This window comes from Halichoeres trimaculatus, unplaced genomic scaffold (assembly GCF_033239565.1).
Source record: "Halichoeres trimaculatus isolate MK-OKI-2021-1 unplaced genomic scaffold, fHalTri1.1 fHalTri1_scaffold_5, whole genome shotgun sequence".
NCBI classification, from domain to species: domain Eukaryota; kingdom Metazoa; phylum Chordata; class Actinopteri; order Labriformes; family Labridae; genus Halichoeres; species Halichoeres trimaculatus.
In genome coordinates, this window is record NW_027437183.1 from 107,501 (window position 1) to 132,500 (window position 25,000).

Genomic DNA, 25,000 nt, shown 5'->3' on the forward strand with positions numbered 1-25,000 from the left:
CAGAGCTCCCTCCTTTATTTCAAACAAACACCTCCTCCTGCTCCTCCTGCTCCTCCTGCTCCTCCTCCTCCTGGACGCTCCAGGCAGCAGCCACAGAAAAGGCCCTGCCTCTAATGTGATGTTGTGAGGCTGTGGGTCAGTAAGAAGACTGAACAGTCGTAATCGGTGAATTGATGCTGGTCGATCCTAACAGGAAGTTACAGCGTGGAGCCTGGAGGACTTTCTCCAGATCATGTGACAGGAAGTGTCTGATCCTGATCCTGAGCAGAGAGAAACTGGACGTGATGACAGAGCTGATCTGTTTGTTGATCTTTGACTTATTATCAGATGTGACTCCAGCGTTCTCCTCATCAGGCCACAGAGACTGACCGAGTTAGAAACTACGATCACAGTTTTTACCCGTTTCACTGCTGCAGGCGTCTGCCCCCCAGACCCTGAGACCTCCACACCAGTCCAGCTCTGAGGAGTCACCTGGTGAACAGGTAGATTCACCTGAGTGACATCTGCACAGCACAGGTGTGTCTGCTGCAGGGCCTCCACACCTTTACCTGTGTGTCACACTGCACACCTTTACCTGTGTGTCACACTGCACACTGCACACCTGTGTGTCACACTGCACACCTTTACCTGTGTGTCACGCTGCACACCTTCACCTGTGTGTCACACTGCACACCTTCACCTGTGTGTCACACTGCACACCTTCACCTGTGTGTCACACTGCACACCTCCACCTGTGTGTCCCACTGCACACTTCACCTGTGTGTCCCACTGCACACCTTTACCTGTGTGTCCCACTGCACACCTTCACCTGTGTGTCCCACTGCACACCTTCACCTGTGTGTCCCACTGCACACTTCACAGAGAGGATTGTTGGAATGAAGTTTTTCTACCTCCACCCTGACCTGACTTCTTCTTCTACAGTTTGATCCTGGTCAGGAGCAGCTCTGAGGTTTCGTTTATGAAACAGTTTATAATAAAAACAGATGATTTTTGGAAAACTGGAGGAAAACTGTCTCCAATTTTTTTCAAAGAGGAGCAGAACGCTGACGTGAAGGAAACAGACGGAGTATGAGGTTGGAGCAGTTTGTTCCCGAGGACGTTTCTCTGACTCCACAACAGAACACAGAGCACATGTTTCTGAGACCAGGAGGACCAGTTAGACCTGCTCAGCAGACCCAGACCTCACAGACCGGGTCCTTACAGACACAGTCCTCACAAACCCGGTCCTCAAAGACCCGGTCCTTACAGACCAGTCCCCTCTCTGTGTTGACAGAGTTTACTGTTGAGTGTTTGAAGCTGCAGGAAATCAGAAAAATAAAAAATCAAAGAGGAATTTAAAAATGTGAAACTGATCGATGAGTTTTACTGATATTAATAATGATGTCACAGTCTGACTGTCATGTTTACCCCCCCTCCTCCCCCCCCGCACATGGACTGGTCCAGAGAGAGAGAGAGTGGTAGAGCGACATAGACAGGTAACGGGCTGAAACAGCAACAGCAGAGCGAAAGCGTGTGTGAGGCGCACTGCTGCTATCACACACACACACACACACACACACACACACACACACACACACACACACACTCACACACACAGAGGGACTATATTTGGGAGTGCGCAGAGCGAACAGTTGATGACGGAGCTGCTGGATGTTTCTGACCAACACCGGTGACAACACGCAGGTAAGATCCGCCTTCCGGTCCCCTTCCCGGGCTCGGATTCATCCCGTTTATTTCCGTTTGGTCCCGTTTGGTCCCGTTTGGTCCCGTTTGGTCCCGTTTGGTCCCGGTTCATGCGAGTTTCAGGCGAAGCGTCACCGTTAAAACCCTCCGATCACCCACCGGGACAGCTGCGCGTTGTTTCAGAGTCAGACCCGGAGCCGAGCGGACTGCTCACGGCTCCATGTGTGTTCAATAATGTATGGAGGAGCCCACGCCGCAGTCACACAGCTGCGGTTCAGAGTGGACTACAGGCTGGGTACAGGCTGGTTACAGGCTGGTTACAGACTGGTTACAGGCTGGTTACAGGCTGGTTACAGGCTGGTTACAGGCTGGTTACAGGCTGGTTAAAGGCTGGTTACAGGCTGGTTACAGGCTGGGTCAGAGCAGGCAGACAGGACGGGACGGGGGGCACAGAGAGGATCACCGCCGGGGCTCAGCGGGATGACGGCCCGTCTCTGCCCGGCTCTGCTCGACCTTGTCCCGGGGAGCCGGCGCTTTGAAACGCCGGGCTGCGGTGCTCCGCTGCGGGGCAGAAAACCTCCCACGTCCTCCTCCTCATGCTCCTCCTCATGCTCCTCCGTCCTCCAGCGTCTCCCTCTGTAAGAGTCACCTTTGAATACATCACCACAGCCTTAGTTACAGCGACGGTATCAGGTGTGATTCAGGTGCTGGGGAGTTATGTAAGAGGAGAGGGGAGGAGAGGAGGAGAGGAGAGGAGAGGAGAGGAGAGGAGAGGAGAGGAAAGGAGAGGAGAGGAGGGAGGGATGCGGGGTGGAGGATGGATTAAGAAGGAGAGGACGGTTTTATGTAACACCCCCTCCACCCCCAACATCTGCCGGCCGGCCTCTCTCAGAAATCCTCCGTCACTCCTCTAACGCTGTCTGTGGATCCATCAGTTTATCTGTGTTAAATGTTGGATCCATCAGTTTATCAGTGTTTAAATGTTGGATCCATCAGTTTATCTGTGTTTAAATGTTGGATCCATCAGTTTATCTGTTTAAATGTTGGATCCATCAGTTTATCAGTGTTTAAATGTTGGATCCTTCAGTTTATCTGTTTAAATGTTGGATCCTTCAGTTTATCTGTTTAAATGTTGGATCCTTCAGTTTATCTGTTTAAATGTTGGATCCTTCAGTTTATCTGTTTAAATGTTGGATCCTTCAGTTTATCTGTGTTTAAATGTTGGATCCTTCAGTTTATCTGTGTTTAAATGTTGGATCCTTCAGTTTATCTGTTTAAATGTTGGATCCTTCAGTTTATCAGTGTTTAAATGTTGGATCCTTCAGTTTATCTGTTTAAATGTTGGATCCTTCAGTTTATCTGTTTAAATGTTGGATCCTTCAGTTTATTTGTGTTTAAATGTTGGATCCTTCAGTTTATCAGTGTTTAAATGTTGGATCCATCAGTTTATCTGTGTTAAATGTTGGTCTGATAGGAAGCTCCCTGTGTCACACAGAAAAACACGCCTGTTTCCCTCTCAGAGAGAAAATCGCTCCTCTATCAGCTGCTGGACGAGCTCAGACACACAGGCTGTAAACCGTGAATCATCTTTGATCAGACTTTGTGTTTCTGTCCAGAGGAAGTGACGGGACTCTGTCCTTTGGTTTGGTGCAAGCTAACTCTGAGCTAAAGCCTCTGAGAAGATTTCCTGTTTAGTGTTGATTACAGTGACACCTGTGGTCAGAGTTGGTAGTGTTTTTCCTGGTTAAAGACTCCGTTTCCCATGAGCGCGATTAGCGATTAGCCACTGTCGTTAGGATATGACTCTTCCCAAGGCGCTTGTTTGATTTTCCTTTCAACTCTTTGCTAACTTTTCCCATGATGCAAAGAGGCAAGGTGATGCTCTTATTTACAGTTAGGAATGTAACAACTATCAAACTTTGTAGTTTAGTAGCCTTTAACTCATGTTTTAGCCTTTAGCTCGTGTTTTAGCCTTTAGCTCATGTTTTAGCCTTTAGCTCGTGTTTCAGCCTTTAGCTCATGTATTAGCCTTTAGCTCGTGTTTCAGCCTTTAGCTCATGTATCAGCCTTTAGCTCATGTTTCAGCCTTTAGCTCATGTATTAGCCTTTAGCTCGTGTTTCAGCCTTTAGCTCATGTATTAGCCTTTAGCTCGTGTTTCAGCCTTTAGCTCATGTATCAGCCTTTAGCTCGTGTTTCAGCCTTTAGCTCATGTTTCAGCCTTTAGCTCATGTATTAGCCTTTAGCTCGTGTTTCAGCCTTTAGCTCATGTATTAGCCTTTAGCTCGTGTTTCAGCCTTTAGCTCGTGTTTCAGCCTTTAGCTCATGTATTAGCCTTTAGCTCGTGTTTCAGCCTTTAGCTCGTGTTTCAGCCTTTAGCTCGTGTTTCAGCCTTTAGCTCGTGTTTCAGCCTTTAGCTCCTGTTTCAGCCTTTAGCTCGTTTTTTAGCCTTTAGCTCATGTTTTGGCCTTTAGCTTATGTATTAGCCTTTAGCTTATGTATTAGCCTTTAGCTTTTGTATTAGCCCGGGCTCTGGGCTCAAACTGAGACTGTTTCACTGATCATCTCCTGACAGGACCTTTTGATATGTCAGCGTGTGTCAGTGACAAATGTCAAGGAGACGATGTGACATTAGTGTGATGTGCTAACTGATAATAACTTCTGTAAACAAACTTAAACTCTGAGCTAAGGCGAAGCACGTCCATCCACAGCTGCTACTTCAGATTAAAACTCCAGGTTTTGTCAAAATGAACAATGAAGAAATCAAAGAGTGACTGAAGCCTGCGCTGCCCCCACTGGCTGCTGGGAGAAGTTCATGTCATTAAGCTAACTGAGGATGGAGAGGATCAGACCAGGGGAACCACAGGAAGCAGTTTGTGCTCCGGGGCTTTAGTCCTGAGCTGATGTCGCTGTGAGCTGACGGCGTTTCTGCTCGTGTGGAGAACAGCCGTGTCGTTTTTCTGCTCAGTGATTTTCAGGAGCTGAAGTGGGAGAGAAGTGTTGTTATGGAAACACCGAACAACACGACGCGCTCACTGGAGGAAACGTTCACTTCTGGAAGCAGCTTCTCTGCTTTTGATCGTTTGGCTCGTCTCAGTGAGACAGAAACGCTGGGAAAGGGTCAGAGGTCAAAGGTCACAGCACTCTGAGACACAAACAGCTCGTCATGTAAACGTGAAAGAGGCGAGCTGACTGATGACTGCGTCCCATTCAACCTGCTGCAGCTGTGAATAATGGCTTTACAGTCCTGTGGGAGCTAGAAAGAGCCTGCAGTGTGTGTGTGTGTGTGTGTGTGTGTGTGTGTGTGTGTGTGTGTGTGTGTGTGTGTGTGTGTGACTGCTCATTTAATTCCCTCATACTGAGGATTTCATTTTCATCCAGACAACCGTGCATTACATGATGAGACGTTATTGCTCTGCTGTTGGGCTCAGACTCGTTAACTCTTTGTGCACTGAGCTCAAACAAACGTTGAACTCTTTTCTTCTTCTTCTCTTTTTTCCCGACCTGAAGACAAACCTGGCTCTGCCCTCCACCAGCTGGTGTGGATGACTTTCAGCTCTTTGTCAGGGCTCTGCTGCTTTTTCACAGATCTGGGTCCCGTGTTTGAACATTTGGGGTTCACAGTTGGTGTTTGCTCCTGACCGGGTGCGTCGTGTACTCGTACGTGCCCTGAGCGTCTCAGCGCTGCGTGGGCGCTCTCCTCTATTTCTGGACCCGTGAGTCATCCTCACTCGTGTTACACAATAGAAACTTTGCTCCTCTGAGACCCCACAGCTGCAGGAATAGAAAGCAGGAGTAGAGCAGTGGGCTGTGCATCAGTGGGATGATGCTCTGATTCATTCTGTTTGGAGGCTGAGGAACTGCTAACCCTCAGTTAGCATCTGCTAACCCCTCAGTTAGCATCTGCTAACCCCTCAGTTAGCATCTGCTAACAGAGCCTCAGAGGGCAGAGGTCGACACTTTGGGGCAGTTTGGGACCAACGACTTCAGGTCTGTAGTTTTCTGTGTGTTTTTTGTAGTTTGTTGTAGTTTGTTGTTTTGTAGTTTGTAGTTTGTTGTAGTTTGTTGTTTTGTAGTTTGTTTTTTGTTGTAGTTTGTTGTTTTGTAGTTTGTTGTTTTGTAGTTTGTTGTTTGTTGTAGTTTGTTGTTTGTTGTAGTTTGTTGTTTTGTAGTTTGTTGTTTGTTGTAGTTTGTTGTTTGTTGTAGTTTGTTGTTTTGTAGTTTGTTGTTTGTTGTAGTTTGTTGTTCTCGGCCTGACAGATTCAGACACAGGAACGGAGCGGCAGCTTGGAAACGACGTCCAGGATGAGGCGTGTAGCTGCACCTGCGTGCAGGGATCTGCTTTTAGATTTTATTTGAAGAGTCAGGAGACTAAAGATGGCTGCCAGGATAATCTGCACAGCAACAACAGTCTGTATGGAGAGCAAAACTAGGAGGGACACATGCATTTATTTGTCTTTATGAACAGATATCTGCAAAACAAGCAGCTGACAGTCTGTTGGGCTTAGTCAGACTGAGATCAGACTATTAGATACATGTAAACAGCTCAGTCAGATCATGATGAGCTTGGTGTATGCTGGACCCTTCATGTGGACACATCACAACATTTTAGCAGCAGGAGGTACACGGACAAACACGAGCTCCAACCGTCTGAAGTTTATAAAACTGTGACACTGAAATGATCCATGGGACAGAGAGCGCCACGATAACTGTTTGATGAGCCCTGACTGACGGTGAAACCTTGGTCTGCTGAGGCCTGATCCTCGTTAATTAGTGTGTGTTTGACGGAGCAGGTGGATGCTGTGACTCAACACCTGACAGGTTACCTCTCCAGCCACGTCTCGGGCCTTAAACCAGCAGCAGGATTCCCATGAACAAACACAGTCAGTGTGAACTGTCAGCTGCAGCCTGAGGCCGATCCTCCTCTGTCCTCACTCCTTTCCTTTCCTCCATCACGCTTCCTACTTTGTTTCCTTCTCTGGTCCAAGCTGTTCTACTCTTTCTTTGGCTCCCTTGTTTCCTTTCCTTCCTCCTCACTTTTATTACTTCCCCCTCCTCTTTCCCTTCCTATAGATCTATAACTTCCTCTGATCTGATGTGTGGTCGGCAGCGGTTCATTAAATATGTGTGTGAAGGAGGTTTGTTTGCAGCTCAGTGTGGTTGGTGTGTGTGTGTGTGTCTGTGTGTGTGTGTGTGTGTGTGTGTGTGTGTGTGTGTGTGTGTGTGTGTGTGTGTGTGTGGCTCTGATTCTGGCTCACAGATGAAGGTGTTGTTCTGAAAAAAGCTCGTCCATCTGTCGTATCAGCAAACACACTCAACTTAAAATTCCTGCAGAGAAGAATCAACTGACTGCTGCGCGCCTGCTGCCAGAACAGCCCTGAACAACAGTTAGCCCCTTCTCCACCCGCCCAGCAGCTCCACCGCTGGCTGTGCCCATGGCCTCATTCCTGCAGCTTCACCCCCCCCGCCCCCCCCCCCCCGGCCCCCCCTCACCCCCCGGCCCCCCTCACCCCCCTGCTGCGCTCAGAGATAAGAGCCCAGGCCTCCGTCTGCTGCGGGGACGCGCTGGAAGCAGGAACATGTCCACAGGCTCAGCTCTGCAGCAGCCCCAAACCAGGAGGCAGGGCCGTAGCTACAATTAGGCAAACACAGGCAGTTCCCTGGGGCCCCAAGATTCCCTGGGCCCCCAAAGCATCTCTTAAAACAGATTTATGAAGTTCTCTTCAATTGAAAGCATTTCTTTTTTCTAAATCTTACTTCACATGCTTCAAAATCCATCAAAGGCTTAATCTGTGATGATGGTTTTGGCTCCTCCCCCTCCATTCTTATTCAATGGGCTATTCCATGTTACAACACATCTGAACATTTGATTCAGGAAGAAAGTGGTAAAAACACTTTTTACCATTTTTTCTTATTATCAACCAAGTGTGAAATAAAAACCAATGTTGCTCTGAGATCTGAGATAAACATATCAGACTTTTAGGATTTTAAGGACTTTATCTAGCCCAGGAAACAGGATCATTTTCTCTAAATCAAACTTTTGGAGTTGGTGATAAACATTATTGTATAAATCTCTTTTTTGGAAACATAACTCACTGGACAGGGGGTCAAATAAAAATACATTCACTTTAAAATAATAGGACCAAAAAGTATGCTAACTGTAAATATCACCTCTTTCAGTAGATTTTTTTCCAGTTTGATGTTGTACTTGATATTTACATATTTTTTCTTTACTAAATTATTTTTTCAATATTTACCTATTGTAATGTTTTTCACTTCATCCTTTCTTGTTTGTTCCTGTTACTCTGTAAATTCCCCACTGTGGGACAAATAAGCTTCAATGGACCATAAAAGATTTCAAATCCAGGACAAAGTGGACTAAATGATGGATTCACTTTTTTCTAAATCAAACTAAAGTACAGAACTTGAGGAAATGCATTTAGTTGTGTTAAGTTAGCATGAACAAGATTAGCACTGTCTCATGCCTTGATTCTGGGAAAGAGACAGTGGACCCAGGGAAGGCCAGTCTAGCTCTGAGGAAGAGGAGTTACAAGGACATGGAGGGCCCCATGGACTGGGTTTGCCTTGGGCCCCCAAACCACTAAATACGCCCCTGCCAGGAGGCTCAGGAGGAGGAGCTGGGGAGTGAGGAGAGGAGGAGGAGGCAGGGAGAGCAAAGACAGGGAGGACAGGTGGAGGCGCAGCTCCCTCTCAGTCGTCTCCTCCTCAGTTTGATCTTTTCTTGATGCAGCGACGAGTTGAGCTCCAAACACTTCCTGTCAACACGCTCAGAGTTAACTACGCTGCTGTGACTCTGGACGAAAAAACGACCCAGGTCCCAGCTCACAGTCAGTCCTCCTAACCTCATACTCAGGCGCCTCCTTTTCAGGCGCCTCCTTTTCAGGAGCCTCCTTTTCAGGAGCATGTGTGACTCGTAAATCAGATCCAGAGCTTTTCCCAGAGTTTTCCAGAGTGAGTGATAAGATGGAGATAAGATCCTTCTACCCTCCATCCTCTCAGGCACCGTGACCTTATGACCAGGTGTCTCAGCGCCGTAGCTGCTGCGTCGTCTGCTGAAGAGGGAGGATGGTTAAAAAACGGACGGATCCACAGAACCTGGAGCCCAGAGTTCTGCTGACCCGGAGCTGGTCTTCTGCCCCTCTTCTGACCGGGCTGGTTCTGGTGCTGGTTCCAGGTGCCTGACTCTGGTTCTTTGTCTTTCTCTTCCCTTGTCTTAGCGCCAACTCATGGGCAGGGGGCGGAGCTACCGTGACCAACGATCAGCGTGAAAACAGCCAATCCTAGAGAGGAACGCTGTGAGCGAACCGTCTGTTCGTTTGTTTCTGAATCCAACGTTTTCAGTGGAGGAGAAATTAAAGCAGCAAAGTTTTCTCTCATAGATCAGACACGGCTCAAAGTGAGGTCGCCACAAAAACTGCTCCCCCTGGTGGCTGGCTGCAGTATACGTAAAAAAAAAAAAATCCATCTCCCCAGTCATTCCAGATGGGCTGTGGTCAAACTTTAAGAAATGAAAACTCCTGGTGGAAATGTTTCTCACGTCTGATTGTTGTGGTGATTTGAAGATATCATTCGGCTGCTTTGTGCTCAGGTCCTCTTTCTTCTGGAAAGTTTAGTTTTCATTAGTTATTAGAGGCGAAAAACGAGGTTTTGAGTCACGTTTAACGATGATTGACAGCTGACGTTCTTGTGTAGCTGTTGCGGAGGTTGTACTGCACGATGGCGGCACCAGTGACGGGGTATTTTGGCACACACACACACACACACACAAACACACACACACACACACACACACAGTGAGAGACAGGAGCACTTCCTGTGCAGCAAACAGTCAGCAAGTCAGGAAAAATAATGTCACAAGAAACGCAGATTTATAAAAACATCAGCCTTTTTTCAGAGCTCCCAGTCTTTGTCTCAGCTCTGATCAGGATTCTGTCCTTTTCATTTCCTCCTCTTTCCTCTAACCCTAACCCCACATTTCCTGTCTGGAGCTGTCCTTTAAAAACAAAGTGACAGCAAGGAAATAATCCTAAAGGAAGAGAGGAGGTAAGGAGGGAAAGGGAAGGACATAAGGATGTAGAGAGGAAGGAGGAAATCTCTTTAGGTCGCTCTGTAAATGCTGTGATGTCGTCACCATCGGCCAATGACAGCAGCCGTTGTCGTAACCATGACATGATGGGTGTGGTGCCACGTCTGTTAGCTGAGATAACACACACACACACACACACACACACACACACACACACACACACACACACACACACACACACACACACACACACACACAGACACAGATCATTTCATCTTGTGATTTCCAGAAAAGAAGTGAAAGTGAGAAAGAAAGTTAAGAAGCTGTTGGAGAAAATAAAGTTTTCTCTGTTTTTTAAAAACCTGAGTTTATCTGAAGCATGAATCAGAAACACGAGAGGTGAAGCTTCCAGCTCCAGTCACTGATGAAATGACTCGTTAAAGATGATTTAAAGGATCTGAACTTTAACCTGATGGTGCTGGAGTCAGTGCTGTGACGGTGTGAACCTGCCCTCTGAGGGCCTGTGTCCACTGACAGCATCGCTCACACACGCAGACTGGTTGTTGTGTGACTGGTTGTGTGACTGGTTGTGTGACTGGTTGTGTGACTGGTTGTTGTGTGACTGGTTGTTGTGTGACTGGTTGTTGTGTGACTGGTTGTTGTGTGACTGGTTGTGTGACTGGTTGTGTCACTGGTTGTTGTGTGACTGGTTGTTGTGTGACTGGTTGTGTGACTGGTTGTTGTGTGACTGGTTGTTGTGTGACTGGTTGTTGTGTGACTGGTTGTGTGACTGGTTGTTGTGTGACTGGTTGTGTGACTGGTTGTTGTGTGACTGGTTGTTGTGTGACTGGTTGTTGTGTGACTGGTTGTGTGACTGGTTGTGTGACTGGTTGTTGTGTGACTGGTTGTGTGACTGGTTGTGTGACTGGTTGTGTGACTGGTTGTGTGACTGGTTGTGTGACTGGTTGTGTGACCCTGACAGTTTCCTGTTCCCGTCACGTCGGTGTAACCTCTGACCTTTCACAGTGATCGTGTCGGCGCTGAGTCGCTGATGATGATGATGATGATGATGATGATGATGATGACGATGATGAGGCCGTGAGCGTGTAGATTTCTGTGTATTTGTGTGTATTTGTGTGTATTTGTGTGTATTTGTGTGTATTTGTGTGTATTTGTGTTGAGAGGCTGCGAGGAGGCTGGGAGCTGTGAGTGTGAAGCTGTGACTCAGCAGTTTTTAGTCTCTGACCCACTTTCAGCTCCAGGCATCAACACGTTTTTCATCTCACTGCATCACGACTCCACAAAACCTGATGAGACAAAAACTGCATCAAGAATTCAGAGACTGCCCCCTGGAGCCCTGAGGAGGAGGATCGGGGAGGACCAGGGAGGATCAGGGAGGATCAGGGAGGATCAGGGAGGACCAGAGAGGACTGGACTGGGGAGGATCAGGGAGGATCAGGGAGGACCAGGGAGGATCAGGGAGGATCAGGGAGGACCAGGGAGGATCGGGGAGGACCAGGGAGGATCAGGGAGGATCAGAGAGGACTGGACTGGGGAGGATCAGGGAGGACCAGAGAGGACTGGGGAGCATCAGGGAGGACCAGGGAGGACCAGAGAGGACTGGGGAGCATCAGGGAGCATCAGGGAGCATCAGGGAGGATCAGGGAGGACCAGGGAGGATCGGGAGGACCAGGGAGGATCGGGAGGACTGGGGAGGACTGGGGAGGATCGGGGAGGAGCCTGTGTTAGCATCTGTTAGCATCTGTTAGCATGTTGTTTACAGTATGACACGCAGACGTCCTGAGCAGGGCTGGTGGATTTCATGTGACTCTGAAGGAAATCTGGATCTGGGGCTCAGACCTGGTTTGGCTCTTTCAGTGAACCCTGAATGAAACCCTTGGCTGTGAAAAATCAGGAAGTTCCTCTCTGCAAACGGCTCTTATTCCTGAAAGAAGGAAAAATCCTGGTGACGAGTCAGACTGAGGTCAGACTGAGGTCAGACTGAGGTCAGACTGAGGTCAGACTGAGGTCAGACTAAAGGTGTAACAGAAACTAAGAAAGTTTTTTGCTGTAGACTTAAAGTAACAGTAAAACCACGTGAGGTTCATTTTTGACCCTGAAAGACAAAGTGTAAAATGATCAGGAAAATCTGTGCTCGTCCTGATCCGGGGATCAGTGGATCATTGTATCATTGTATCAGTGAATCAGTGGATCAGTGGATCAGTGGATCATTGTATCATTGTATCAGTGAATCAGTGGATCAGTGGATCAGTGGATCAGTGGATCAGTGAATCAGTGGATCAGTGAATCAGTGGATCAGTGGATCAGTGGATCAGTGGATCATTGTATCATTGTATCAGTGAATCAGTGGATCAGTGGATCAGTGGATCAGTGGATCAGTGAATCAGTGGATCAGTGAATCAGTGGATCAGTGGATCAGTGGATCAGTGGATCATTGTATCATTGTATCAGTGAATCAGTGGATCAGTGGATCAGTGGATCAGTGAATCAGTGGATCAGTGGATCATTGTATCATTGTATCAGTGAATCAGTGGATCAGTGGATCAGTGGATCATTGTATCATTGTATCAGTGAATCAGTGGATCAGTGGATCAGTGAATCAGTGGATCAGTGGATCATTGTATCATTGTATCAGTGGATCAGTGAATCAGTGGATCAGTGGATCAGTGGATCAGTGGATCAGTGAATCAGTGGATCAGTGAATCAGTGGATCAGTGGATCAGTGGATCAGTGAATCAGTGGATCAGTGGATCATTGTATCATTGTATCAGTGGATCAGTGAATCAGTGGATCAGTGGATCAGTGGATCAGTGAATCAGTGGATCAGTGGATCATTGTATCATTGTATCAGTGGATCAGTGAATCAGTGGATCAGTGGATCAGTGGATCAGTGGATCAGTGAATCAGTGGATCAGTGAATCAGTGGATCAGTGGATCAGTGAATCAGTGGATCATTGAATCAGTGAATCAGTGGATCAGTGAATAAGTGGATCAGTGAATCAGTGGATCATTGAATCAGTGAATCAGTGGATCAGTGGATCAGTGAATCAGTGGATCAGTGGATCAGTGAATCAGTGGATCAGTGGATCATTGAATCAGTGAATCAGTGGATCAGTGGATCAGTGGATCAGTGAATAAGTGGATCAGTGAATCGGTAAATCAGTGAATCAGTGAATCAGTGGATCAGTGGATCAGTGAATCCTGGGTTCATCACCAATGAGTTCGACAGTGTTTCTCTCACATGTCCCTGATCAGACCCCCTCTTTACGTTTACATCAGCGTTTCTTTAACACACACAACTACAGCAACTACAGCAACAACAGCAACTACAACAACTTCAGCAACAACAGCAACCACAACAACTACAGCAATCACAACAACCACAACAACAACAGCAACCACAGGAACCACAGGAACCACAGCAACCACAGGAACCACAGCAACCACAGGAACCACAGGAACCACAGGAACCACAGCAACCACAGGAACCACAGGAACCACAGCAACCACAGCAACCACAGCGGTTGCTGTTGAGGAGTCTTTGAACGCACCACTGAACAAACGTCTAAACAGTTTATGAACAAAAAGACTCAAATTTGCTGCTGGTGGAGATTACTCCACTTTCTGTGTGTGTGTGTGTGTGTGTGTGTGTGTGTGTGTGTGTGTGTGTGTGTGTGTGTGTGTGTGTGTGTGTGTGTGTGAGACAGAGCCATCAATCTGAGAGGAAGGTCTGTGTGTTCTCAGGACCTCAGAGAGGATCTCTGTGTGCTGATTCACTGACCGTCACTAACGACCTCGTCAGAGTCGTTAACCTGATAATTTACGTCTCAGACACAAAGAAGAACCAGACGCCCACAGAGCCGAGCGGCCCTCAGTCAGAGGCGCTCAGTCAGCATCCCTCAGTTAGCGTCCCTCAGTTAGCATCCCTCAGTTAGCATCCCTCAGTTAGCATCCCTCAGTCAGCATCCCTCAGTTAGCATCCCTCAGTTAGCATCCCTCAGTTAGCATCCCTCAGTTAGCATCCCTCAGTTAGCATCCCTCAGTCAGCATCCCTCAGTTAGCATCCCTCAGTTAGCATCCCTCAGTTAGCATCCCTCAGTTAGCATCTCTCTGTCGCCATCAGAGCTGGAAACTCTGCTCACATTGACCCACGTCCTCCAGAGATTAAACATCTACACTCAGACGTTCCTGTGTGATACCTACATCAGCAGAAAGAGGGCGCTCTGCACAGGTAGCCCTCACTCTGAGCGATCTCTGACAGATATCAGTGGGTGACCTGACACAGACTCTGTTTGTGTCTGATAACCTTCAGCTCAGGGTTTGTTTTCACTGCTGTTAAACGCTCACTCTGTTTAAAGTTAAGACACTTTATCAATCTCAGGAAACTTTCTCTGCTCTAAAACCGTCTGGAAAAGTCTCTGATTCCTGCTCCACTTCTCTTTTCCTGAGTTCATGAACTCTTTGGTGTAAACTGTTCGGGCTTCTGTCCTTGGTCTGTTTTATTGGACCCACAGGGATCAGGTTTTAGCTACAACTTGTTGACTGTTTATGATCTCTCTGGGTTTCCTCTGGTCACTGCCTTGTGTTGTGTTCAGGGTCTGTTTACAGTCGATAACTGCAGTAAATCAAGTTTACCTTCAGCTCCTATTTGGTTGTTGTTTGGAGCTCTGTTTGGTTGTTGTTTGGAGCTCTGTTGGGTTGTTGTTTGGAGCTCTGTTGGGTTGTTGTTTGGAGCTCTGTTGGGTTGTTGTTTGGAGCTCTGTTTGGTTGTTGTTTGGAGCTCTGTTGGGTTGTTGCTTGGAGCTCTGTTTGGTTGTTGTTTGGAGCTCTGTTGGGTTGTTGTTTGGAGCTCTGTTTGGTTGTTGTTTGAGCTCTGTTTGGTTGTTGTTGGAGCTCCTGGTTTACAGACGCCCTCAGGTTGTGAGGATCAGCCCGTCAGAGCTTTATTCAGGAAACCTCCAGTGTGTGTTTATTTTTCTTTAAAGTCATATCTTTGGAAGTGTTGTCGTTGTAGTGAGTCTTAATGTTTCTGAGCATATCCACTGAGAGCTTCAGGAGTTAGTGAGGGCAGAAAAACATCGTCGTCCTCCACGTTTGCTTCCTGCTTCCTCCATTTTGTGTTTTTGTGTCTCGGTGAAAAGCAGAAAAACGGTTTGTGATATCAGGAGTGAGACTCACACTTTCACTGCAGCCTCCCACTCCACCAGCAGCTGAAAGCAGGAGCACTCTCAGGCTGAGCTGCTGCTGCAAAGAACTCTGGGAAATGTAGGCAAACACTCTGAAGAGCCCTGACAGCGTGTCCGGAGGGCAGGAGGGGGTGGACGCGAGGAGTTTGATTTACACACCTGGGCGTGGCAGGGGGGCGGGGTTCACCTGAGACCCCTGTAGTGTGTGTGCGTTAGTGTGTGTGTTAATGTGTGTGTTAGTGTGTTAATGTGTGTGTTAGTGTGTTAATGTGTGTATTAGTGTGTTAGTGTGTGTGAGAGCTGAAACAACGTCACAAACACCCCGGCTCGCTGTGGGGTGGTCTGATGCTGGGAGGTCTATTTTAGTGCAACATCTCTCTTTGTCTCTCCCACATTCCTGGCAGCTGATTGGCCGGCGGGGTGTGGTAACCTAGCAACCTTCAGATATTACCCAGCATTCCTCTGAGTTATCTCCCGTCCCAGCAGACCCACAGATGCAGAACAGCAAACAAACACGGCGTGTGAGCCATGTGGACACCAGCAGAGAAGTGTGTGTGTGTTGTGTGTGTGTGTGTGTGTGTGTGTGTGTGTGTGTGTGTGTGTGTGTGTGTGTGTGTGTGTGTGTGTGTGTGTGTGTGAGTGTGTGTGTGCGCGTGAGTGTGTGTGTGTGTGTGTGTGTGTGTGTGTGTGTGTGTGTGTGTGTGTGTGTGTGTGTGTGTGTGTGTGTGTGTGTGTGTGTGGTGGTATGGGAGCAGAGAGGAGAGTTTTAGGACTCCTCTGAAAGTTTAATCACTCTAAATTAATGTCAACACACATGGGGCAAACCCCGGCCTCTGAGTCACCACGGCAACGCGTAGTTTCAGTTCATGAATGAGCTCCTCCACCTCTGGTTTATCTCCTCCACCTCTGGTTTATCTCCACCACCTCTGGTTTATCTCCTCCACCTCTGGTTTATCTCCACCTCTGGTTTATCTCCACCACCTCTGGTTTATCTCCTCCACCTCTGGTTTATCTCCTCCACCTCTGGTTTATCTCCTCCACCTCTGGTTTATCTCCTCCACCTCTGGTTTATCTCCACCTCTGGTTTATCTCCTCCACCTCTGGTTTATCTCCTCCACCTCTGGTTTATCTCCTCCACCTCTGGTTTATCTCCACCTCTGGTTTATCTCCTCCACCTCTGGTTTATCTCCTCCACCTCTGGTTTATCTCCACCTCTGGTTTATCTCCTCCACCTCTGGTTTATCTCCACCTCTGGTTTATCTCCTCCACCTCTGGTTTATCTCCTCCACCTCTGGTTTATCTCCACCTCTGGTTTATCTCCTCCACCTCTGGTTTATCTCCTCCACCTCTGGTTTATCTCCTCCACCTCTGGTTTATCTCCTCCACCTCTGGTTTATCTCCACCTCTGGTTTATCTCCTCCACCTCTGGTTTATCTCCTCCACCTCTGGTTTATCTCCTCCACCTCTGGTTTATCTCCACCTCTGGTTTATCTCCTCCACCTCTGGTTTATCTCCTCCACCTCTGGTTTATCTCCTCCACCTCTGGTTTATCTCCACCTCTGGTTTATCTCCTCCACCTCTGGTTTATCTCCTCCACCTCTGGTTTATCTCCACCTCTGGTTTATCTCCTCCACCTCTGGTTTATCTCCTCCACCTCTGGTTTATCTCCACCTCTGGTTTATCTCCTCCACCTCTGGTTTATCTCCACCTCTGGTTTATCTCCTCCACCTCTGGTTTATCTCCTCCACCTCTGGTTTATCTCCACCTCTGGTTTATCTCCTCCACCTCTGGTTTATCTCCTCCACCTCTGGTTTATCTCCTCCACCTCTGGTTTATCTCCACCTCTGGTTTATCTCCTCCACCTCTGGTTTATCTCCTCCACCTCTGGTTTATCTCCACCTCTGGTTTATCTCCTCCACCTCTGGTTTATCTCCACCTCTGGTTTATCTCCTCCACCTCTGGTTTATCTCCTCCACCTCTGGTTTATCTCCACCTCTGGTTTATCTCCTCCACCTCTGGTTTATCTCCTCCACCTCTGGTTTATCTCCTCCACCTCTGGTTTATCTCCTCCACCTCTGGTTTATCTCCTCCACCTCTGGTTTATCTCCACCTCTGGTTTATCTCCTCCACCTCTGGTTTATCTCCTCCACCTCTGGTTTATCTCCTCCACCTCTGGTTTATCTCCACCTCTGGTTTATCTCCTCCACCTCTGGTTTATCTCCTCCACCTCTGGTTTATCTCCTCCACCTCTGGTTTATCTCCTCCACCTCTGGTTTATCTCCACCTCTGGTTTATCTCCTCCACCTCTGGTTTATCTCCTCCACCTCTGGTTTATCTCCTCCACCTCTGGTTTATCTCCTCCACCTCTGGTTTATCTCCTCCACCTCTGGTTTATCTCCTCCACCTCTGGTTTATCTCCTCCACCTCTCCAGGGTTAATTATAACAGATATAAATAATCTGCTGAGTGTAATAATAATGATCTGATTTGTACGAGGAGCCAAAATCAGTCTCGTTTCTTTGTCTCCTGTGAAAGTCAATGAAGTGAGAGGTTTTCTCTGGTTATGTTAAATCGCTGGGTTGTGTCTTTAAACTTAAAGAGGGGGTGTTGAGCTTTTTGTTTGGTTTTGATTCGGTCCCTCAGCTCAGAAAGATCGTTGTTTTTCTCGCTCTGTTGTTTCAGTAAAACCTTATTTCAGCCTCTGTCAGAAACACTTTGTTTCAGCTTCTGTCTCTTTAAGACTCCCCCTTCCCTCTGATTGGCCAGGGAGCATTCTGGCTGTTCAGACTGAGCGTGTGCAGATTTCCAAACCTCTTCTTCTTCATGTGTTGTAGAAATCTCTGAACCTGTCAGTGAACGGATCAATCAGTCGCCTCGTCATCAGGACTTTCTGAAATGATGATTAACGATTAATTAATTTCTCGTTCATCTCTCTCACGGTGACCTTCCTCCTCTGAGGGTTTTATTCCTGCGTGTCTGTGAACGCAGCCTTAAAGAAACGTTGTCCTGCAGAGTTTGACTCTGACTAATTTTGGACCTGGTCACATTTTGTCTCCACGTGATTTCCTGAAGTTGTGTTTGGTGGAGTTGTTACACACACACACACACACACACACACACACACACACACACACACACACACACACACACACACATTTAGATGAATATTTCTGTCAGATGGAGCAGATCTCATCTCCAGATCAAACTCCTGCCAGCGCCGTCGCTTAGCAACAGCGTCGACTTCCTGGAAACAAAATGTGAAACTGAAAATAGATTTTGACCAGAAGGAGGAAAAAGGTTCAAGAGTCTCCTGATTTTCACAGAGCGGCAACAATCAGACACATGTGATCATTCTGTGTGTTTATAACAGATTAACAACTCTGTTTGTTTGTTTGTTTGTTTGTTTGTTTTGTTTGTTTGTTTCCTCAGGTGTGGCTAACAGACGACTCCTGGATCACACTGAGCAGAGACCAGGGTTAAGACGTGAGTCGACTTTTTATTGATCTGCTTTAATCTCCTCTAAACTTCACTAACGAACAGGTTGAAACTGTTTTTGTTGCTTTTCTTTTTTCTCTTTTTCTCGCTCTTTGTTTCAATAATCTTGGTTCACCTGGATTATGACAGATTAAATGAGACTGAAACATGGATTTATTCCAGTTTCCTCTCCGGGACAACAGATCCTGTCAGAAAGGGCAGAAAGAAGTGACATCATACGACAAATAATCTTTGGTTTACAGTGAACTGGGTCACAATCATTCAGAGATATGAAAAGAAATAAAATCACATCCTGAGTTGATTTGAATGTTTTCATTCACACAGTGAAAACTAAAGGCTAGAACATGAGCTAAAGGCTAAAACATGAGCTAAAGGCTAAAACATGAGCTAAAGGCTAAAACACGAGCTAAAGGCTAATACATGAGTTTAAGGCTAAAACATGAGCTAAAAGCTAAAACACGAGCTAAAGGCTAATACATGAGTTTAAGGATAAAACACGAGCTAAAGGCTAAAACACGAGCTAAAGGCTAAAACACGAGCTAAAGGCTAATACATGAGCTAAGAGTTAAAACACGGGCTAAACCTTTATCCAGCTAGCTCACCTGGTGGAGCTGGATCTGGTAAAAAGTTGTCTGGAACAAAGAAAAGTGGAGTTAAAAAGATCTGATCTCCGTTCATTTCCAAAACAAACACACACCTTGATCAGAGACATGTCTTCACGACAGTGTGATTGAGACCCTGGGCCAGAGGGTGGCGCTGCAGTCCAAACAGATCCTCCTCACAGCAGCTTTAAAGGGATCCAGTGATCAGGAGTGAAGCTGAGCGTAAACGTCCCAGAGGAGAAGGGAAACTGAATCCTTCAGACTCATCCATCAGATTATGGACCAGCAGGTGGCGTCGGTCAGTAAACCATCCCTCCTAAAGGACTGACACACTCCTCCCTCTGCACTGAGCGGCTTCATGTCCCAGGATCAGGACTGAAGAAGACCTCTGCTGGATAAAACCAGACATGAGAGACTGGTTTGAGCTTCAGCAGAGTGAAGAGCACTTTCACTTTTAAAACTTTTAAATCCTAATAATCAGAATAACAATCAGATTTCTCCCAGATTAACTTTGTTTTTGAGTAAAGTGAAACCTGCAGGTCCTTCCTGTGATTTCTGCAGAGCTGTGAGAGCGGCCGTGCAGTAAACCCGCAGACGGTCTGAGTCACAGTCAGACGTTTAGTAAGACGTTAATTATTCAGGGTCACATGACACCAGCGCCCATCCATCCAGGGAGGAGGGGGCTCAGAGACAGGCCGCCTAAAGTCTGATAGATCTGCAGGAACGCTCACACGCTGAGACACAAACACAGATTCCTCCACGGCTGGAGGAGCTGAAGAGTCCTGACACGTTTCTGACAGGAGAAACTTTTCACTTTGTTTAACTTCGTACGTCCGATTAAAACGTTTTCAGCTCCAAAAGGTCAGACTGTCACAGGGTCCAACCGTGGACCAGTCCGAACTGACTCTGTGTGTGTGTGTGTGTGTGTGCGTGTGTGTGTGTGTGTGTGTGTGTGTGTGTGTGTGTGTGTGTGTGTGTGTGTGTGTTTCAGATCGGGCTGCAGAGCCCTGAAGAGACACAGAAACAGACATGATCCCATATTCTCCCTGAGGTATGAACACACACACTCACACACACTCACACACACTCACACACACTCACACACACTCACACACACTCACACACACTCACACACACACACTCACACACTCTGTGTTTCACTGTGAGTGTGTGTGCAGAGCTGTCGTCTGTCACTGACCGTATGTTACCCAGACTTCCATGAGTGTGTGTGTGTGTGTGTGTGTGTGTGTGTGTGTGTGTGTGTGTGTGTGTGTGTGTGTGTGTGTGTGTGTTGGACAAAGCTGTGGACTCTGGAATCGTCCCCTCAGTCTGATCAGACAAAGACCTGACGGCTGCAGCGCTGCAGACACACACACACACACTCACACACACTCACACACACACACACACACACACACACACACACACACACACACACACACACACACACACACACACACACACACACACACAGAGGAGAGCAGAAATCTGGCTCCAACAAAAACCAGGATTTTATTTTTCTGACGTTTTATGAGTTGAAGGAAAAAGTTTGTGGATCTGCTCAGCGTGGATCAAACTTTCTCTAAACGAACAAACCTTTGTCAGATTTTTCTCACATTAATGCTCACGACTGTCCGTCCGGACCAAGGGTCTTCAACCTGTGGCTCTGGACCCTCATGTGGCCCTTTGACTCCTCTGCAGTGGCTCCTTGTAGCTTGAAAAATATTATTCAAATAAAGAATAGTTAATTTTCCTCCAGGGGGTGTTGGTGATTTTTTTTTTTAATGACACAAAATAAATATAATAATGATCACATCTGTAATTAAAGCCTGCCACCATGCTTTTTAAATTTTTTGCATGTTTTTGAAATTTATTTTATTTTTTTTCATGTTTTTTTTTAATTTTTGGGGAAGTCTTTTGAAATATTTGCATTTTTTTCCAATTAAAAAAAATCTGAAATGTCTTGAAATTTCAACTTTTTTTTTTTTGCAGATTTTTTAAATTTAAAAGAAATATTAGAATTTCATTTTTTTTTAATTCTTGCAATTTTTTTTTTAATTCTAATTTTTTTGAAATGTTCACAATTTTTGAAATTTCAACATTTTTTAAAAATATTTTGCAAATCTTATAAAATAAAAAATAAGACATCACATTTACAGTTATATAAATTGCAAAACAACCTTTTTTGGGGGATGATTATTAGCTAGATTTTAACTATGAATAAAATTGGTCTTAATAATGTTCATAGTGAAGGTAAAGATGACTGTGTGGCTCCTGACTGACTCTGATCCAGCTGAGCTGATGATAAACGGCTCCTGTGGAAGTGACGGATGCAGACCGTTGGTCCAGGCTTTGTTTTCGTTTGCTGCAGATCAGAGTTTCTCCTGTTTGTGTTGTTAAACCTCTCCCATATGTCCCCCTCTCTCAGGAACTGACCAATCAGCAGTCAGGATGATGCCCAAGGTAAACCCTGTTTGACTTCTGTCATACTACAACACACTGATGTGTGTGTGTGTGTGTGTGTGTGTGTGTGTGTGTGTGTTACCCTCCCAGTGTTAATCGTCTGTGTGTGTGTTTCACTGAGCATGAAGCTAAATGAGCGTAATCAATCACTTCATTATCCTCCTGCTGTTTGAGACCAGTTTGATTTAACCTCTGACCTGTGTGTGTGTGTGTGTGTGTGTGTGTGTGTGTGTGTGTGTGTGTGTGTGTGTGTGAGCAGCAGCTGGCCCAGACCTCTCCAGGGAGTGTGTTGTCACTGAGAGGGACAAGCATCCCAGGATCCCCCGCTGCAGCCATCGTGGTGAGTCTCACTCACACACACACTCACACACACACACACACACACACACTCACACACACACACAGGCCGAGTCATATTACTCTTCAGATTAATCTTGGGGCTGTAATCTGTAATCTCTGCCGTCCGTCCCCTCCCCCTCCGTCCAGGCCAGGGTGGAGGACGGCGTGATTGGCTACAAAGACTTGGCGGCGTTACCCAGAGACAAAGCCATCCTGGACATCGAGAGACCGGATCTGATGATCTACCAGCCGCACTACAGCTACAGCCCTCTGGAGGTGGTTTAACACACACACACACACACACACACACACACACACACACACACACACACACACACACACACACACACACACTCTGCTGATAGTCAGGATTTTACACACAGACCCTTCCTCAAACCAAACGTATCAGATGAGCCAGTTTGGCGGCGGTCTGTTTGTTTATTCGTCCGTTAAATAAAGACATGTACCGCAGACGACCAGCTGGGGGAGCTCTTGATAATCTGGCTTCACTCTTTTGCTGGGAATACACTCTCATCCGTCATCCCACACGGACTGCATGTCCAGGCCAGCACGTCTCAGGACCTCCAGACAGCTGGAGTCACAGACCGGGGAGGTCCCTGGACCCCCTCCCCAATGATGATCCCAAAACCTCAGACCTGCTGGTTCCTGGTCTGGCTCTGCTCATTCTGTCAGTTTGTTGTTGAAGTAAAGACAAATACCATGAAACCTTCAGGTCTGGACGGGGTTTGTTTTATTTTGAAAATCACTGATTGAATAATGTGGTTTCTGTGCACAACTTCCTGTCCCACTCGACCACCTCGTTATAAAATAAGAGGTTGTTGCTCCAGCGTCCGGCATTAAAAAAAAAATGAGTCTATAATGTGTCCAACTCGCCTCAACTGGGACCCAACCAGAGTAAAACCAGAGAAAACCAAGGAAACCAAAACACTATCAGAACACAACCAGAACACAACCAGAACACAACCAGAACGCAATCAGAACGTATCCTGAACACAATCAGAAAGTAACCTGAACACAATCGGAACATAACCGGAACGCAATCGGAAAGTAACCTGAACACAATCAGAACGTAACCTGAACGCAATCAGAACGTAACCTGAACACAATCAGAACACAACCAGAACACAACCAGAACACAACTAGAACACAACCTGAACGCAATCAGAACGTAACCTGAACACAATCAGAAAGTAACCTGAACACAATCGGAACATAACCGGAACGCAATCGGAAAGTAACCTGAACACAATCAGAACGTTACCTGAACGCAATCAGAACGTAACCTGAACACAATCAGAACGTAACCTGAACGCAATCAGAACGTAACCTGAACGCAAACAGAACGTAACCTGAACGCAAACAGAACGTAACCTGAACGCAAACAGAACGTAACCTGAACGCAATCGTAACGTAACCTGAACGCAAACAGAACGTAACCTGAACACAATCAGAACGTAACCTGAACACAATCAGAACGTAACCTGAACACAATCAGAACGTAACCTGAACACAATCAGAACGTAACCTGAACACAATCAGAACATAACCTGAACACAATCAGAACGTAACCTGAACACAATCAGAACATAACCTGAACACAATCAGAACGTAACCTGAACACAATCAGAACATAACCTGAACACAATCAGAACGTAACCTGAACACAATCAGAACGTAACCTGAACACAATCAGAACGTAACCTGAACACAATCAGAACGTAACCTGAACACAATCAGAACGTTACCGGAACGCAAACAGAACGTAACCTGAACGCAATCAGAACGTAACCTGAACGCAAACAGAACGTAACCTGAACGCAAACAGAACGTAACCTGAACGCAATCAGAACGTAACCTCAGTTTCTGGCAGTTTCTGAAATTTACCCCTACCCATTTAATTTGTCAGACCAGAAAAGTATTTGTTTCGGGACTTCAAAGGTTGGTTCATATCTACAACCAACCTCGATTGTGTGTGTGTGTGTGTGTGTGTGTGTGTGTGTGTGTGTGTGTGTGTGTGTTTGTGTTTATGTTATCAAACTAAATGACAGTGTGTGTGTCAGGGCACAGATATCCAAATAAAAACCAAACACTGATTTATCTGCTGCTCAAAAACTTTCCTTTGAAAAATGTAAACACACTGAAAAAGTGAACAAATGTGGAGCTGTTAAAAATTATTCAGCATTTTCAAAGGAAACATATTTTTTTATTTTCTTCATTTTTTAAAGCTGCTTGTAGAAACACTTCCTGGAAACTGCTGTGACAGCTCGGTGTTTCCTCTGTCTGGTGTTGTGTGTGTTAGCGTAGCTTAGCATGTGGGGCTAGAGTTAAAGGAGCTGTTTGGTCAGAGGCCGCGGCTGGTCGACTGTCAGGTCGTTTTCTGGTTGGTTAGCTCAACGTCAGGCTGCGACGGGAGACATTAATCTGCTGCTTAGAGACGGGACAGCTCGCTACACCACAGCTGAGACCCTGGGAGTGTGTGTGTGTGTGTGTGTGTGTGTGTGTGTGTGTGTGTGTGTGTGTGTGTGTATGTGTGTGTGTGTGTGTGTGTTAACGTTCAGTTTCTGCTGACTATGACATGTGTTATACATAACGACAGTAACTGTGCTGCTCCATCTTAACCCTCGATGGCAGGAATTTATTTTAAATTTATTTTTCAGGAAATGTCAGAACATGAAGTCTCTGTTTTCTGTTTGTGTTTGACTGATGATCTGTTTTCATCTCCTCTCCTCCTCAGAAGTCCTTGTCTCCTCGCTCCATCTCTCCTCCTCCCTCTCCAGAGGTAAGATCCTCAGACACGTACATGAACAACCACAGCCTGTCAGGGACAAAAAGCCTTGTAGTGGTCTCAGTACAGCTCCTTCGTTTACAGAATGGAGCGAAGCCAAACCTTTAAACGTTTAAGATAAAGGAAACTTTAATGGAGACCTGTTTCATTATTTTCACCTGATGACGTCCGTCAGGGACACCTGTAGAGAAACTTTGCAGGATCTCTAGCACAAAAACTCGTTTTGTATTTATTTACTCTGGCGTCAGTGACCGTCCTCTTTCAGCCTCCGACCAAAACGTTCTGATTGGTCCGTTTGTTCCTCTCGTTTACGGTCAGACACATTTCGTAGGCGTTACTTTCTCCCAGATTTGTCTTCTTG

At 46.5% G+C, this 25,000-nt stretch overlaps 1 protein-coding gene across 1 annotated transcript in view; it reads left to right on the top strand.

Annotated features, from left to right (window-relative positions):
• The first annotated feature begins 1,515 nt into the window (after positions 1 to 1,515).
• Positions 1,516 to 25,000, top strand: part of LOC141790199 (dematin-like) — a 32,913-nt gene continuing 9,428 nt past the window's right edge. The window contains exons 1-7 of the mRNA XM_074669898.1: positions 1,516 to 1,683; positions 18,364 to 18,417; positions 20,023 to 20,082; positions 21,460 to 21,494; positions 21,754 to 21,834; positions 21,981 to 22,109; positions 24,589 to 24,633. Of these exons, the coding sequence (XP_074525999.1) occupies positions 21,483 to 21,494; positions 21,754 to 21,834; positions 21,981 to 22,109; positions 24,589 to 24,633 (267 nt within the window). The 5' untranslated portion in view covers positions 1,516 to 1,683; positions 18,364 to 18,417; positions 20,023 to 20,082; positions 21,460 to 21,482. The remainder of the gene's footprint in view (positions 1,684 to 18,363; positions 18,418 to 20,022; positions 20,083 to 21,459; positions 21,495 to 21,753; positions 21,835 to 21,980; positions 22,110 to 24,588; positions 24,634 to 25,000) is intronic.